The sequence below is a fragment of the Homarus americanus genome, unplaced genomic scaffold (genome assembly GCF_018991925.1).
Source record: "Homarus americanus isolate GMGI-L3 unplaced genomic scaffold, GMGI_Hamer_2.0 scaffold42023, whole genome shotgun sequence".
NCBI classification, from domain to species: Eukaryota; Metazoa; Arthropoda; class Malacostraca; order Decapoda; family Nephropidae; genus Homarus; species Homarus americanus.
In genome coordinates, this window is record NW_024713230.1 from 307,894 (window position 1) to 325,867 (window position 17,974).

Below are 17,974 nucleotides of genomic sequence, written 5' to 3' on the forward strand. Positions count from 1 at the left end.
TCCCCCACACCACCACAACACATCCCCCACACCACACATTTCCACACCACCACATCTCCCCACACCACCACACACTGCCCCCCCCACACCACCACACATTCCCCCACACCACACAATATCTCTTCCACACCACTCACACATCCCCCACCACCACACATCCCCACAGAAAGGAAGTGTGACCACCAGAACACTAATGGTCCGGACCCTGGGACACCATCTGGCTCAAAAGCTCGATAATGGCCGAGGGAAACAAAAACAAAAGGGGGAGTTGTGAGTCTCGGGACCACAGTGGATACAAAAGGGACCATTAGCCCTTACCCATAATGCCTCTGAGAACAAAAGAGAGCCAGGAAGCATAAACCTATAACATCATTAAGACCCGCCCACGTTAATGAAAAGGGTGGTGAAGTGGAAAGGGAGGGTGGTGGAGGGGGGAGGGGTAGGTGGGTGGAGGGGGAGGGGAGGTGGTGAAGGGGAGGTAGGGTGAGGGGAGGGGAGGGTGGTGAAGTGGAGAAAGGGAGGGTGGGTGAAGGGGAGGGGAGGGTGAGGGGAGGGGTAGGTGGGGAGGGGGGGAGGGGAGGGTGGTGGAAGTGAAGGGGAAGGTGGTGAAGGGGGAGGGGTGGGGAGGGGAGGGGAAGGGGGAGGGGGGGAAGGAGGTGGTGGGGAAGGGGAGGGGTAGGTGGTGAGGGGGGAGGGAGGGTAAAGGGGGAGGGAGGGTGGTGAAGGGGGAGGGGTAGGTGGGTGAGGGGGAGGGGAGGGTGGTGAAGGGGTAGGGGTGGGGTGATGAAGGTATGGGGTGGGAAGGGGGGAGGGAAGGTGGTGAAGGGGTAGGGGTGTGGTGAAGGGGGAAGGGGAGGGTGGTGAAGGGTAAGGAGGGTGGTGAAGGGGGAGGGAGGTGTGGTGAAGGGGAGGGTGGGGAGGGGGAAGGGAGGAGGGTGGTGGAGGGTAAGGGGGTGGTAAGGGGGGAGGGGAAGGCAGGAGGGGGGGAAGGAGGTGTGGTGAGGGGTAAGGGAAGGTAGTGAGGGGTAAGGGAGGTTGGTGAAGGAAGGGAGGGCAGGAGGGGAGGGAGGTGGTGAGGGTAAGGGGAGGCAGTGGTGTGCGGGGTGGTAAGGGGGAGGAGGTGGTGAAGGGGAGGGAGGGTGTGGGTGGTAAGGGAGGGCTGTAAGGAGAGGGAGGAGCGATAGGGTGTTAAGAGGTAGGAAGGTCACGCTCGTAGGTCAAGACTTATTGAAACTAAGAACTTTGTAACTTGCAGTAACTAAGACTCGTAAGAAACAAAGAAGATCTACGAAGCCTTTTTAAACAGTAAGACTTACTTATAAAACATCCAAGACTTGTAAGACTAACAAGACTTCCAGAGACTAAGACTAACTATACTAAGATTTTTAACTTTTCACTTCTCCCCTTCTCTCATATTCATTCCTCTTTCTCTCACTCTCACACTTCTCCTTCCTTCACACCCTCTTCTTTGCTCACACACACACACACACACACACACACACACACACACACACACACACACACACACACACACACACACACACACACACACCTGATCAAATTCCTGGTACTAATAATCCTTCACTTATTAACGACTCATTTATCACCTCCCGGTTCGCCTAATGACCATAATTACCTGTGTTTACGGCCTCAGGTGATCGGGTGTTGGCAGTAATGAGGTGATTAATGTAATGTTAAACATTGCATGACACCACAAACACGGTTATAACAGGGATGCCAGCCTCTAGTATTGTAATCTAGTGGTATGAGAATTACAGACTTACAACACTGATGAAATGTGTAATATTGTGAAGATTTAAAACCTAAGGAGAGAAACAGCCCCACAGAGACTTGCAGCAATACAAAGACTCTTGCAATCTTATGTGCGTGTTGCAATATGCTTGCTGCCGTCTTGCAACATATAGCAAGGATTACCGCCAAGTCTGGTCACCTCAAATAGTAAACAGTTTCATATCTAAGAACATTTTGTTACTGCGACTTAAGAGTTAATTTAAGTTTAATTTACCTCACTAGTTCTTACGAGGAAGTTATCATCAAAACTTACCTTTGAATATTACTGTAAGGCGGTGACGGCTTTTAATTAACTAATAAAAGTAGTTTAGCTTCTGGGGAATTTATAAGCCCAAGAGAATGTGGCGGTTGTGTGGATACAACGCTCTCCTGCTATAAGCTAAAGGTCGCTGGTCCACCCAAATGTCAATTGTTACCTACAGTAACGTTACAAATGGGAAAAATAAGGCCGTCGAGTGCAGTGCCGACCCCACTGCCTCCTCAGTATTGTATGGGCCTCGGGGACATCCTTCACTTTCGTGAGTCCAAGTCACCTGGGGATATGAGTAAGTGTGGTTCATGGTGTGGCTCCTGCACCGTCACCTCTGTTGAGGGAATGTTTAGTTATTGTACCGTGAACTACTGCACCCCCCCTCTCTCTGTAAATAAATAAATAATATATATATATATATATATATATATATATATATATATATATATATATATATATATATATATATATATATATATATATACACACAATGTGTGTGTGTATATATAAGAGAGATCTAAGTTTGGACTCCAAGCAATAAGACTTGCCTTAATTAACTCTCGCACCGCCAGCTGGGCTTAACCTCTACCTGTGGGATCAGCCAGTGGTGGCCGCCAGCACTCCAACGACGTTGAGGACCTGGCTGGGGCTGCTACACGTTTTAACCGGAGGTCAAGTGGGCCCCAATTATAATAGGTACTAACACAGCTTGACCTGACTTAATCAGCAGGAATGGTGCTCCTTTAGGATTGAGGACTGCTAGGATTTAGGCTCTAATCCTAAGGGTTAACTGAGGTTAACTGAGGGTGGATTAGGTGAGGTTATGTGCGGTAAGTTCAATAAGGACGGGAGTCTATCAAGAACAAAGAAAATCGTTAACTCGGGGCCTCTGGATGGACTCTACGACCTTGAGAAACGCTGAGGTATTGGGGGCGTGGAGTGACGAGCGAGTCATGTATGAGTGACGGCACCTGGTGGTCGGGGGCGTCTGGGGAGGTACGCCAGAGGTAAACGAAGTCATTAACTCATCATGTACCTGTAATGATGTAGAGTGTCCACGAGGCGACCAGAGTTAGTACAAGGACCAGCCCACGTCTAGTAATGTGGGAGGGGCATTTATCTCAACTAAAAGTATCCCTATTTTAAGTAGTGAATAAAAGAGGACCTCATCACGTATTACACTAGAGGTATGAGAGAGGAATATTCTGAAACAGGTGTATTAAGTCTAAAGTTTGGTGTGATGATACTCTTTACTGAGATACCAAGAGGAGAAACAACTGCAGAAACTCTCGCTAATGTTACGTTACTCAGGAACATAAATAAGAGATCTGAGAGTTAAGAGCTACATAAGAGATCTGAGAGTTAAGAGCTACATAAGAGATCTGAGAGTTAAGAGCTACATAAGAGATCTGAGAGTTAAGAGCTACATAAGAGATCTGAGAGTTAAGAGCTACATAAGAGATCTGAGAGTTAAGAGCTACATAAGAGATCTGAGAGTTAAGAGCTACATAAGAGATCTGAGAGTTAAGAGCTACATAAGAGATCTGAGTTAAGAGCTACATAAGACATCTGAGAGTTGAGAGCTACATCCCAGATCCCTCCCGAAGAGTGTCCTGTCACTGAAGTTCTCCATTGTCACGCTGAGTGGTGGTGCTTCATACTATCAGTCAAAACTTCACACTACCATCACCTCCCCTTCCAACACCAACAATCAATCACCTCTACACCATCACTACCATCCCACCCTTTCACCTTCATCATCACTCCACCATCATCTCCATCACCACCAAGTCACCCCTTCACCATCATCACCACTACCATCTCTCCGTCACCATAAATAACAGGGTACAAGTGAAGACGACTACACCCGGGTGACAGGTCGTGTTTCACTCCACGAATGTAAACAATTTGTGATTTTATACACATGACCTTTATATTAAATCACTATGCTTGTTGACGCGGCCGCTGGTACAAGTACTTTTATAACGGTACAGTTGACGCGGTCGCTGGTACAAGTACTTTTATAACGGTACAGTTGACGCGGTCGCTGGTACAAGTACTTTTATATCGGTACAGTTGACATGACCGCTGGTACAGAATACTTTTATAACGGTACAGTTGACGCGGTCGCTTCATTTCTTTTATAACAGTACAGTTGACGCGGCCGCTGGTACAAGTACTTTTATAACGGTACAGTTGACGCGGTCGCTGGTACAAGTACTTTTATAACGGTACAGTTGACGCGGTCGCTGGTACAAGTACTTTTATATCGGTACAGTTGACGCGGTCGCTGGTACAAGTACTATAACGGTACAGTTGACGCGGTCGCTGGTACAAGTACTTTTATAACGGTACAGTTGACGCGGCCGCTGGTACAAGTACTTTTATAACGGTACAGTTGACGCGGTCGCTGGTACAAGTACTTTTATAACGGTACAGTTGACGCGGTCGCTGGTACAAGTACTTTATAACGGTACAGTTGACGCGGCCACTGGTACAAGTACTTTATAACGGTACAGTTGACGCGGCCGCTGGTACAAGTACTTTTATATCGGTATTATTGACCGATATATACTTCCTAAGTTTTTCTCTGTGACTTTAAGACATCTGTTAATCGTAGGTCCTTAAGCAGAGGTGAGGTGTTGAAGCAGGTACCTGGGATATTACTGTAGGTCTTAATTACGGACAGGTATTTATATGGAAGACTGTCAGATCTTTTAGAGAGAGAGAGAGAGAGAGAGAGAGAGAGAGAGAGAGAGAGAGAGAGAGAGAGAGAGAGAGAGATACAAAATGAGAAAAAATATATAATTCCTCGCCTCTGGTCTGCTCTCTCTCTCCTTCCGACTCGCACTTCGCAATTACACCTTCAAAGTCACGCCCGTTACCTCTTACACCTACTTTGTCACACGGTTACAATGGTACATTTCTATACTGCTTGACTATTGCACCAACACAATGTTACTCTTATACAGTGTTGGCCTTTACACCAACACATCCTAACACTGCTACATTGCTACACTGGTACACTGACTCACCCCAACACTGATACAATGTTACACTGGTACACTGACACACCAACACTGCTACATTGCTACACTGGTACACTGACACACCAACACTGCCATGACATCTGTACACTGACACCCCAACACTGCTACATTGTTACATTGTACACTGATACTCCAACACCGTTACATTGTTACACTGGTACACTGATACTCCAACACTGCTACATTTTTACACTGGTACACTGATACTCCAACACTGTTACAATTTTACATTGGTACACTGATACTCCAACACTGTTACATTGTTACACTGATACTCCAACACTCCTACATTGCTACACTGGTACACTGATACTCCAACACTGTTACATTGTTACACTGATACTCCAACACTCCTACATTGCTACACTGGTACACTGATACTCCAACACTGCTACATTGTTACACTGGTACACTAGGTCACCACCAATGGACGTATCACTGGACTCTAGGGGTAAAATATTCTCCCTTCCAGTGTATAGTTGGGGAAAAAATCTCTTCTTTCCGGTAGTTTGACTTTAAGAGAGTCTCCCGTGAAATAAAAAACGGGAAATTATCCATCAAGGGAGGGACTGATCTATCCCCAGACTATGACCGAGTTATGGTTCCTGCCTCCCTCTCTCTCTCACACACAATGTCTATAACCACTCTCTATCACAACTCTATCTCAACGTCTATTACCGTTCTCTATCACAACGTCTATAACCACTTCTATCTCAACGTCTATTACCGCTCTCTATCACAACGTCTATAACCATTCTCTATCACAACGTCTATAACCACTCTCTATCACAACGTCTATAACCACTCTCTATCACAACGTCTATAACCTCTCTATCACAACGTCTATAACCACTCTCTATCACAACGTCTATAACCACTCTCTATCATAAGGTTGTTACAAGTTAGCTAGTTAAACTTAATGTCGGGTCCACCCATAGAGGCCAACTCGTAACAAAAGTAAGGTAATTTAAGAGAGATTCTAGGGGGAAAAGATAGACATTATACAAAGAAGTTTCTTTTAATATTTAATAACAATAATAACTAATTATAAAGACAATAAATCCTAACCGCTAACCCTACCCAAATGCCCTAGCTAAACATATGAACATCCTAACTATAATATCGGGACAAGAGCAAAGAGGAGTCAGGAGAAAACTTAAACCATCTACTTCTTTCTGCTATGAATGTTATAATACGTGGGATGATTAAGGCGGGGAAGGTAGAGGTCCTTAGGGTTAGTCACTCATCCAGGACAGAGGAAGAGAGTGAACTGCCTTTCAGGGTGGGATACAGGCCCCTCGTCACCTTGGTGGTTCACGGGAGAAGCTGGAGTGTTGTGGTAGAGGCTAGGGAGACGTGGCAGTGTTGTTATTGGGGATTCTGACTTCTGTCAACGTCGATGTGTAGCGGTAGTGTTGGTTAATATGGCGACCCCATATGGCGTTGACCCAGGCGGAGGGATGTGATAAGCTCTATAACTATTCTCTATCACAACGTCTATAACCACTCTCTAGCACAACGTCTATAACCACTCTCTATCACAACGTCTATAACCATTCTCTCTAACAACGTCTATAACAACTCTCTATCACAACGTCTATAACCACTGTCTATCACAACGTCTATAACCATTCTCTATCACAACGTCTATAACAACTCTCTATCACAACGTCTATAACCACTCTCTATCACAACGTCTATAACCACTCTCTATCACAACGTCTATAACCACTCTCTATCACAACGTCTATAACCATTCTCTCTAACAACGTCTATAACAACTCTCTCTATCACAACGTCTATAACCACTCTCTATCACAACGTCTATAACCACTTCATCACAACGTCTATAACAACTCTCTCACACCAATGTCTATAACCACTCTCATCACAACGTCTATAACAACTCTCTATCACAACGTCTATAACAACTCTTCATCACAACGTCTATAACCACTCTATCACAACGTCTACAACTCTCTCTCACACTGCTAAACCACCTCATCACAACGTCTATAACAACTCTCTATCACAACGTCTATAACAACTCTCTATCACAACGTCTATAACCATTCTCTATCACAACGTCTATAACCACTCTCTATCACAACGTCTATAACAACTCTCTATCACAACGTCTATAACCATCTTCTATCACAACGTCTATAGCCACTCTCTATCACAACGTCTATAACAACTCTCTATCACAACGTCTATAACCATTCTCTCTAACAACGTCTATAACCACTCTCTATCACAACGTCTATAACCACATTCTCTATCACAACGTCTATAACCACTCTCATCACAACGTCTATAACCAATCTCCATCACAACGTCTATAACCATTCTCTAACAACGTCTATAACCACTCTCTATCCCAACGTCTAAACCACTCTATCTCAACGTCTATAACCACTCTCTATCACAACGTCTATAACCACTCTATCACAACGTCTATAACCACTCTATCACAACGTCTATAACAACTCTCTATCACACCTATAACCACTCTATCACAACGTTCTAACCACTCTCTATCACAACGTCTATAACAACTCTCTATCACAACGTCTATAACCACTCTCTATCACAACGTCTATAACCACTTTCTATCACACCATAACCACTCTCTATCACAACGTCTATAACCACTCTCTATCACAACGTCTATAACCACTCTCTATCACAACGTCTATAACCACTCTCTATCACAACGTCTATAACCACTCTCTATCACAACGTCTATAACCATTCTCTCTCCGTATTATTAACTGATCTATAATATCTATGGTTCTTCACCGGAGATCCTTAAGCAGAGGTGAGGTGTTGAAGCAGGTATCTAGGTATAATGTGACAGAGAGATAGGAGAGAGAGACTGAGAGAACTAGAGGTGAGGTGTTGAAGCAGGTATCTAGGTATAATGTGACAGAGAGATAGAGAGAGAGAGAGACTGAGAGAACTAGAGATGAGGTGTTGAAGCAGGTATCTAGGTATAATGTGACAGAGAGATAGAGAGAGAGACTGAGAGAACTAGAGGTGAGGTGTTGAAGCAGGTATCTAGGTATAATGTGACAGAGAGATAGAGAGAGAGAGACTAGAGAGAACTAGAGGTGAGGTGTTGAAGCAGGTATCTAGGTATAATGTGACAGAGAGATTAGAGAGAGAGAGACTGAGAGAACTAGAGGTGAGGTGTTGAAGCAGGTATCTCAGGGTATAATGTGACAGAGAGATAGAGAGAGAGAGAGACTGGAGAACTAGAGGTGAGGTGTTGAAGCAGGTATCTTGGTATAATGTGACAGAGAGATAGAGAGAGAGAGAGACTGAGAGAATTAGAGGTGAGGTGTTGAAGCAGGTATCTAGGTATAATGACAGAGAGATAGAGGAGAGAGACTGAGAGAACTAGAGGTGAGGTGTTGAAGGTATCTAGGTATAATGTGACAGAGAGATAGAGAGAGAGAGAGACTGAGAGAACTAGGAGGTGAGGTGTTGAAGCAGGTATCTAGGTATAATGTGACAGAGAGATAGAGAGAGAGAGACTGAGAGAACTAGAGGTGAGGTGTTGAAGCAGGTATCTAGGTATAATGACAGAGAGATAGAGAGAGAGAGACTGAGAGAACTAGAGGTGAGGTGTTGAAGCAGGTATCTAGGTATAATGTGACAGAGAGATAGAGAGAGAGAGACTGAGAGAATTAGAGGTGTTGAAGCAGGTACTAGGTATAATGTGACAGAGAGATAGAGAGAGAGAGACTGAGAGAACTAGGAGGAGGTGTTGAAGCAGGTATTCAGGTATAATGTGACAGAGAGATAGAGAGAGACTGAGAGAACTAGAGGTGAGGTGTTGAAGCAGGTATCTAGGTATATGTGACAGAGAGATAGAGAGAGAGACTGAGAGAACTAGAGGTGAGGTGTTGAAGCAGGTATCTAGGTATAATGTGACAGAGAGATAGAGAGAGAGACTGAGAGAACTAGAGGTGAGGTGTTGGCAGGTATCTAGGTATAATGTGACAGAGAGATAGAGAGATAGAGACTGAGAGAACTAGAGGTGAGGTGTTGAAGCAGGTATCTAGGTATGGACAGACAGAGATAGAGAGAGAGAGACTGAGAGAACTAGGAGGAGGTGTTGAAGCAGGTATCTAGGTATAATGTGACAGAGAGATAGAGACTGAGAGAACTAGAGGTGAGGTGTTGAAGCAGGTATCTAGGTATAATGTGACAGAGATAGAGAGAGACTGAGAGAACTAGAGGTGAGGTGTTGAAGCAGGTATCTAGGTATAATGTGACAGAGATAGAGAGAGAGAGACTGAGAGAACTAGAGGTGAGGTGTTGAAGCAGGTATCTAGGTATAATGTGCAGAGAGATAGAGAGACTGAGAGAACTAGAGGTGAGAGGTGTTGAAGCAGGTATCTAGGTATAATGTGACAGAGAGATAGAGAGAGAGACTGAGAGAACTAGAGGTGAGGTGTTGAAGCAGGTATCTAGGTATAATGTGACAGAGAGATAGAGAGAGACTGAGAGAACTAGAGGTGAGGTGTTGAAGCAGGTATCTAGGTATAATGTGACAGAGATAGAGAGACTGAGAACTAGGGTGAGGTGTTGAAGCAGGTATCTAGGTATAATGTGACAGAGAGAGAGAGAGAGAGAGGGAGAACTAGAGGTGAGGTGTTGAAGCAGGTATCTAGGTATAATGTGACAGAGATAGAGAGAGAGAGAGACTGAGAGAACTAGAGGTGGTGTTGAAGCAGGATCTAGGTATAATGTGACAGAGATGAGAGAGGACTGAGAGAACTAGGGTGAGTGTTGAAGCAGGTATCTAGGTATAATGTGACAGAGAGGTAGAGAGAGACTGAGAGAACTAGAGGTGAGGTGTTGGAAGCAGGTATCTAGGTATAATGTGACAGAGAGATAGAGAGAGAGAGACTGAGAGAACTAGAGGTGAGGTGTTGAAGCAGGTATCTAGGTATAATGACAGAGAGATAGAGAGAGAGACTGAGAGGAACTAGAGGTGAGGTGTTGAAGCAGGTATCTAGGTATAATGTGACAGAGAGAGAGAGACTGAGAACTAGAGGTGAGGTGTTGGAAGCAGGTATCTAGGTATAATGTGACAGAGAGATAGAGAGAGAGACTGAGAGAACTAGAGGTGAGGTGTTGAAGCAGGTATCTAGGTATAATGTGACAGAGAGATAGAGAGACTGGAGAACTAGAGGTGAGTGTTGAAGCAGGTATCTAGGTATAATGTGACAGAGAGATAGAGACTGAGAGAACTAGAGGTGAGGTGTTGAAGCAGGTATCTAGGTATAATGTGACAGAGAGATAGAGAGAAAGAGAGACTTATTATCTTTACTCCTCTTCCTCATTCGCCAGAGAAAAATAAAATAATTGAGATAAATAACGAAATTATTAAAAAAAAAAAAAAAAAAAAATTAAAATAATTCTCTCACGTATTTCCTCAAACCCTTACTCTGTCTCTAATCCATAACAATAACAAGGTAGAAAGAGTTGTGGTTATCATTATGTTATTAGCCATAAATAACTTGAAGACTTATTACAGGTAAAATAACACGTGTAAGTCTTATCTTCCGACTGTGTGAGATAAATTACCTCTACTTTAAATGAACTAAAACACGCTACTGATAATATGATGTGTGTGTGTGTGTGTGTGTGTGTGTGTGTGTGTGTGTGTGTGTGTGTGTGTGTGTGTGTGTGTGTGTGTGTGTGTGTGTGTGTGTGTGTGTGTGTGTGTGTGTGTGTGTGTGTGTGTGTGTGTGTGTGTGTGTGTGTGTGTGTGTGTGTGTGTGTGTGTGTGTGTGTGTGTGTGTGTGTGTGTGTGTGTGTGTGTGTGTGTGTGTGTGTGTGTGTGTGTGTGTGTGTGTGTGTGTGTGTGTGTGTGTGTGTGTGTGTGTGTGTGTGTGTGTGTGTGTGTGTGTGTGTGTGTGTGTGTGTGTGTGTGTGTGTGTGTGTGTGTGTGTGTGTGGGTGTGTGTGTGTGTGTGTGTGGTGTGTGTGTGTGTGTGTGTGTGTGTGTGTGTGTGTGTGTGTGTGTGTGTGTGTGTGTGTGTGTGTGTGTGTGTGTGTGTGTGTGTGTGTGTGTGTGTGTTGTGTGTGTGTGTGGGTGTTGTGTGTGTGTGTGTGTGTGTGTGTGTGTGGTGTTGTGTGTGTGTGTGTGTGTGTGTGTGTGTGTGTGTGTGTGTGTGTGTGTGTGTGTGTGTGTGTGTGTGTGTGTGTGCACAGACATCTCATTAAATTTAATATTCAAGTTATATTTATTTTGACTCAACAAGAAAAGAATATCCTGTTCTCTTTATCATTAATTTTCCCCCCCCCCTTTCTTTTTCTTTCTTTCTTTTTTTCCTTTCTTTTTTTCTTTCTTTCTTTTTCTCTTCTTTTTCTTTCTTTCTTTTTTCTTTCTTTTTCTCTTTCTTTTTTCTCTTTCTGACGGTAAGACAGAGATGGATCCAGAAATCTCTCACTATTCTCTCTAATTGAATCAGTATGTCGGTTACTTTGTGGTGAGAGAGAGAGACCTACATTCATCAATACCTTACTGAAAGACGAGACAGACAGACAGCAGACAGACAGACAGACAGACAAACGACACACATTCTACCTGAAACTTTCCAGACAAGTGACCTACCTTAATTAACCTGTCTACCGCCCTTAACACCGGTTGACACGATGAGTTACAGCACTTGGCCAGGTATAAGAAGACTAATTAATGTACGGAAACAAAACCACCTTTGACTACACCCATCATATCAGGAAAATTATCGTATGGCCTCAAGGTTTTAAGTCATCGTACTCATGGGGTTAAGTCATCGTACTCAAGGGTTAAGTCATCGTACTCATGGGGTTAAGTCATCGTACTCAAGGGTTAAGTCATCGTACTCATGGGGTTAAGTCATCAGTACTCAAGGGTTTAAGTCATCGTACTCAGGGGTTAAGTCATCGTACTCAGGGTTAAGTCATCGTACTCATAAGGTTAAGATCATCGTACTCAAGGGGTTAAGTCATCGTACTCAAGGGGTTAAGTCATCGTACTCAAAGGTGCTAAATCATCGTACTCAAGGGTTAAGTTATCGTATTCAAAGGGAGTATTTTGTCGTATTCAAAGGGTTAAATTATAGTATTCAAAGGGTTAAGTTGTCGTATTCAAAGGGTTAGATGTAGTATTCAAGGGTTAAGTTGTCGTATTCAAAGGGTTAGATGTAGTATTCAAGGTTAATTGTCGTATTCAAGGGTTAAGTTGTCGTATTCAAGGGTTAAGTTGTCGTATTCAAAGGTTAAGTTATAGTATTCAAAGGGTTAAGTTGTCGTATTCAAGGGTTAAGTTGTAGTATTCAAAGGGTTAAGTTGTCATTAAGGGTTAGTTGTCGTATTCAAGGGTTAAGTTGTCGTATTCAAAGGGTTAAGTTATAGTATTCAAAGGGTTAGTTGTAGTATTCAAAGGGTTAAGTTGTCGTATTCAAGGGTTAAGTTGTCGTATTCAAAGTTAAGTTGTCGTATTCAAGGTTAAGTTATAGTATTCAAAGGGTTAAGTTGTCGTATTCAAGGGTTAAGTTGTCGTATTCAAAGGTTAAGTTGTCGTATTCAAGGGTTAAGTTGTCGTATTCAAGGGTTAAGTTGTAGTATTCAAAGGGGTTAAGTTGTCGTATTCAAAGGGTTAAGATGTAGTATTCAAGGTTAAGTTGTCGTATTCAAGGGTTAGGTTATAGTATTCAAAGGGTTAAGTTGTCGTATTTAAGGTTAAAATAAATGTACAGAAATGCTTAGATCTCCATACTCAACGGGTTAAGTCACCGTACTCAAGAATTTAAGTAACTATACTGAAAGGGTGTCATCGTACTCAAGGGGTTTCGGTCATCGTACTCAAGAGGTTAAGTTATTGTACTCAAAGGGCTTAATTATCGTATCCTGAACTCGTCCTTAAGTCAAACAGTTCAAGTTATATATTTGTGCGTTACGGAGACGAAGATTATCTAATAATAACAGTAATAATAATAATAATAATAATAATAATAATAATAATAATAATAATAATAATAATAATAAAAATAATAATAATAATAATAATAATCTCAATACAATTCTAACACTTTTTTCCGGACGATAATCTTTGTGCAATAACTTGAGAGAACCGGAGAGATCTCTTTAACTCTTCTCACATCTCAAGCTGGATGAAGAGAAAAGGATTTGTACGAAACTTTGAGACCACAAGGCCTCGTTCGAATCCCAGTACACTTTTGGGGAAACAAGTTTTACGACTCAGTGATTGGAGGCAAATTGTGATTCCTTTCTCAATTCCTGCCTGGGGATTTGCTCGAAATGTTTTGAAGTTAAGGGAGGAATTATTTTATTTACGAAAACAAGTTTATTTATAATCCTGATGCTTAGAATTACTAGAATGAGTCTTCTATTACCGGAACAGGTCTCGAACTGCTACAACGAGTCACCGAACTGCTACAACGAGTCTCCGAACTGCTACACAGGTCTCCGAACTGCTACAAGAGTCTCGAACTGCTACAACGAGTCTCGAACTGCTACAACAGAGTCTCCGAACTGCTACAACCTTCCAGACTGCTACAACGAGTCTCGAACTGCTACAGGTCGCAGACTGCTACAACAGGTCTCGAACTGCTACAGAGTCACCGAACTGCTACAACGAGTCTCCGAACTGCTAGCAGGTCTCGAACTGCTACAACGAGTCTCCAGACTACTACAACGGAGTCTCGAACTGCTACAACAGAGTCACCAGACTGCTACAACAGAGTCTCGAACTGCTACAACAGAGTCACCGAACTGCTACAACGAGTCACCAAACTGCTACAACGAGTCTCGAACTGCTACAACAGGTCTCCAAACTGCTACAACGAGTCACCGAACTGCTACAACCAGGTCACCAAACTGCTACAACGAGTCTCAAACTGCTACAACGAGTCTCGAACTGCTACAACAGTTCCCGAACTGCTACAACGAGTCTCCAAACTGCTACAACGAGTCTCCAGAACTGCTACAACGGGTCTCGAACTGCTACGAGTCTCCGAACTCACTGCTCGAGTCTCCCAACTACCCATAGATAACATTGTAGCATCTGACTTGGGTTTGGTACAGTTTCGAACAAGACTGAAAAGTAACTTATGAACATGACTTTACCACATGCTTAAGATAATATAGTCTCAACAATGTCTTTCGAATAAGTTCATTAATTAAACATCTGATAAAGGAAATATTTTTTTTCTCCATCATTACGAAGTCAAATGAGAAACTGTATATTTACGGCATGAACACACTATTAAAACGATAACTAAGCACGCGAATTAGATAATAATATTTATATTTAAAAAAAAATTTTTCATAAGAGATGATTACATTACATTTTAAAACCCTTTTATACTTTGTGTTCTAGTTGAATTTTTGACGTAGATTAAAACACAGATTTATTTTAACATTTTCACATTTCAATTCTCATTCGACTAAGGAACACTGGTAACTGTAACTCTCGCCCTGATTGGTGATTGAATACCGTGATCAATGGTTTCCTGCTGGTCCTGTCCTAAACGAGATTATTTTCATATACGGCTTCGATTTGACCACCATAATGTGATAACAACACAAACGTTTTGATTGGTGAACAAAATGCCCAACAATTTCGTACATTTTAGTGGATTACATCATCTGTCAGCAAGTGTCAGTTTAGAGATAAGATAAAAATAATATGTGCCTAAAGTCGTATTCACAGAGGGAATTATCATAAACAGCCCTCGTAAATGTCGCACTTAACTGATTGAGGTAAAAAAAACACAAAAAATATCCAAAAATTAGTTCAACCAAATAACACATCAGACTTTATCTTAATTACACACGTTCAGGTAACAGCAGGTGAGATAATGGTGGAGGGTCTGTGAGTAAAATATTTACCACATCTTGTCTCCTCTTGGCACCTGACAGGCCAAGAGGGAGGAGGAGAATTAGTTGTTAATTTCACGCCCAGTTATAATGAGAGTCTTTCTTTTACCTTGGCGGAGCTCTGGGACAATCTAGTCTCTCAAGTATAGTGGTGTTGTGTTATGCATGGCTCTTTAGTATAGTTATATAGTACTTTAACTATAGCACTAAGTATGCATGGCTCTTTAGTACAGTTATATAGTACTTTAACTATATCATTAAGTGTTGTGTAATGGCTGTTAAATTATAGTCGTTCAGGTCAAAAACTCTTGTATTATCAACATTGAAGTTTTTTTTTTATCATGACTGAGGGTTGGCGACCACGACCCACCATTATACGTGTTTCCAGACTGTCTTTACCCATCCTCCCTGGCGTTTTCTCAGGACCACAACTGTTAATTCCTATCTATCCATCCTAGTCTCTATCCCTAGTTTTACCTGTTAATATATCCACCATTATCCCCGTCATCCCTTATTATATGGTATCTATCCCCGTCTATCCCGTCTCCTAGCCCCTCAACCTAGAAAAGTATAGTGTGTTATAGAAAGCCACAACTACAGTGACTATTCTTCAAGCGTTGTGTAACACTATGATATAAAAAAATATATACTCTCGGAAAAAATCAGTAAATCACTAGTTGTAAAAAATAAATAAAAAAAACTCATTAAAGAAATAATATTGAAGACAGTTATTACATTATCACAATTTACTTCGTTAAAATAAATATTCTGGTGAAGAAAAAAAAAATCGTGTTTGTTAAAAAATTGAGACGCAGTTGATGTTATTTTCATGAAAGGTCAGGTGTTCAGTTTGTTGAGTAAAGGTTGGATGAATATCTGTTTATATTGGAGGAAGATAAGAGTAGTGGGTGATGGCTTATGTCACCTGAGTGCTGGACTGAAGTGTTAAATAATCCTGCAATGACCTCTCTCTCTCTCTCTGGTGTATTATTATTATCGTCGTTACATCTCGTTAGTGTATGTCATTAAACCGTATACTCCTCCTCCTCCTCCTCCTCCTCTTACCTTCATATTCTTCCTCCTCCTTTTCTTCCTCGTCTTCCTCCTCCCTACCCCTCCCTCTTGCTCCCCTCAGTAACCCCTTACAGCCCTTCCCGTTACCACACTCCCACCCCTTGCCCGTTCTCTCTCTCAGTACCATAGTCTCCTGCTAGTGGAACTGGATAACTGTGTCCATATCCAGACTGGTGGGAGACTGTTCGGGCACGCGTTGAATAGTATTGACATCAGATTGTAATGGTGTGAGGATAATTACTGTAGGTACAGGTACAGTCCCCTTCACTAGTGCGTTTACAGGGGGTCGTCAGGTTTTGTCCAGTGTGGCAAACCTGTGTTTGTTTACATTCGACAAAGAAGCGGAAAATAGTACAAATATGTTGTAATCAAATTAAAACAATATTAAAACAAATAGCTCAGATAATAAATTGTGGAATGTTTATGTGACGAGCCCCTGTAAACGTACAAGTGAAGGGGACTGACTGTACATAGTTGTCAGGCATCTGAACTCCACCTTGAACAGGTAATACTTCGAGGTGATTCTCCGCCACAGTCCATTACAACTGTCAGGTGAATCACTCTTGAGAGCGAGTGTATTAATTTAGGGGATTTACTCTGATATATTATTATATTGTATTGTATTGTATTAAATAAGTTGTTGAGTTTGTTGTTTAAAGTATATACTGTAGGTAGGTCAAGGGACACACTATTACCTTTGTATTATTTATTAATTCATTATACAAAAAGAACTTAAACACCTCACTGAGCCTCCTCACCGGACGACTCATCCTCACTGTCCGAGAAAATACTTCTCGTCCTGCTCTTCACTGGACGACTTATCGTCCCCTCCTCACCGGGAGACTCATCGTCACTTTCCGAGAGACAAAGTGTCGTCCCCATCAACGTCAATGGAAGACTTTTCCTCTTCTCAACGGACGACGACTCATCGTCACTTTCCGAGAGACGACGTAGACGTTTCTGAGGGGGAAGATGGTCGTCCTCCTTCTTACTGGACGACTTGTCGTCAGTTTCCTGTGGACGTTGACGTTTCTGAGGGGGAAGATGGTCGTTCTCCTCCTCACTGGACGAATCGTCGTCCTCCTCCTCACTGGACGACTCATCGTCCTCCTCCTCACTGGACGAATCGTCGTCAGTTTCCTGTGGAATAGGTCGTTCCTGAGGGGGAAGATGGTCGTTCTCCTCCTCATTGCACGCCTCCTCTACAGTTTCCTGAGGAATAGGTCGTTCCTGAGGGGGAAGATGGTCGTTCTCCTCCTCATTGCACGCCTCCTCTACAGTTTCCTGTGGAATAGGTCGTTCCTGAGGGGGGAGATGGTCGTTCTCCCCCTCATTGCACGCCTCCTCTACAGTTTCCTGAGGAATAGGTCGTTCCTGAGGGGGAAGATGGTCGTTCTCCTCCTCATTGCATGCCTCCTCTACAGTTTCCTGTGGAATAGGTCGTTCCTGAGGGGGGAGATGGTCGTTCTCCCCCTCATTGCACGACTCCTCTACAGTTTCCTGTGGAATAGGTCGTTCCTGAGGGGGGAGATGGTCGTTCTCCCCCTCATTGCACGCCTCCTCTACAGTTTCCTGAGGAATAGGTCGTTCCTGAGGGGGAAGATGGTCGTTCTCCATTGCACTTTCTCTACAGTTTCCTGTGGAATAGGTCGTTCCTGAGGGGGAAGATGGTCGTTCTCCTCCTCATTGCACGCCTCCTCCTACAGTTTCCTGGGGAATGGAATGCGTTCCTGAGGGAAGATGGTCGTTCTCCTCCTCATTGCACGCCACCTCACAGTTTCCTGTGGAATAGGTCGTTCCTGAGGGAAGATGGTCGTTCTCCTCCTCATTGCACGCCTCCTCTACAGTTTCCTGTGGAATAGGTCGTTCCTGAGGGGGAAGATGGT

At 43.0% G+C, this 17,974-nt stretch overlaps 1 protein-coding gene across 1 annotated transcript; it reads right to left on the bottom strand.

Moving 5' to 3' along the window:
• Nucleotides 1-16,565: 16,565 nt before the first annotated feature.
• Nucleotides 16,566-17,705, bottom strand: LOC121871509 (early nodulin-75-like). Its single transcript, XM_042373914.1, has 2 exons — nt 17,207-17,705; nt 16,566-16,633 (listed from the first exon to the last, which is right to left on the bottom strand). The coding sequence occupies exons 1-2, from the start codon at nt 17,703-17,705 to the stop codon at nt 16,566-16,568; spliced, it is 567 nt and encodes a 188-aa protein (XP_042229848.1).
• Between the last annotated feature and the right edge of the window lie 269 nt (nt 17,706-17,974).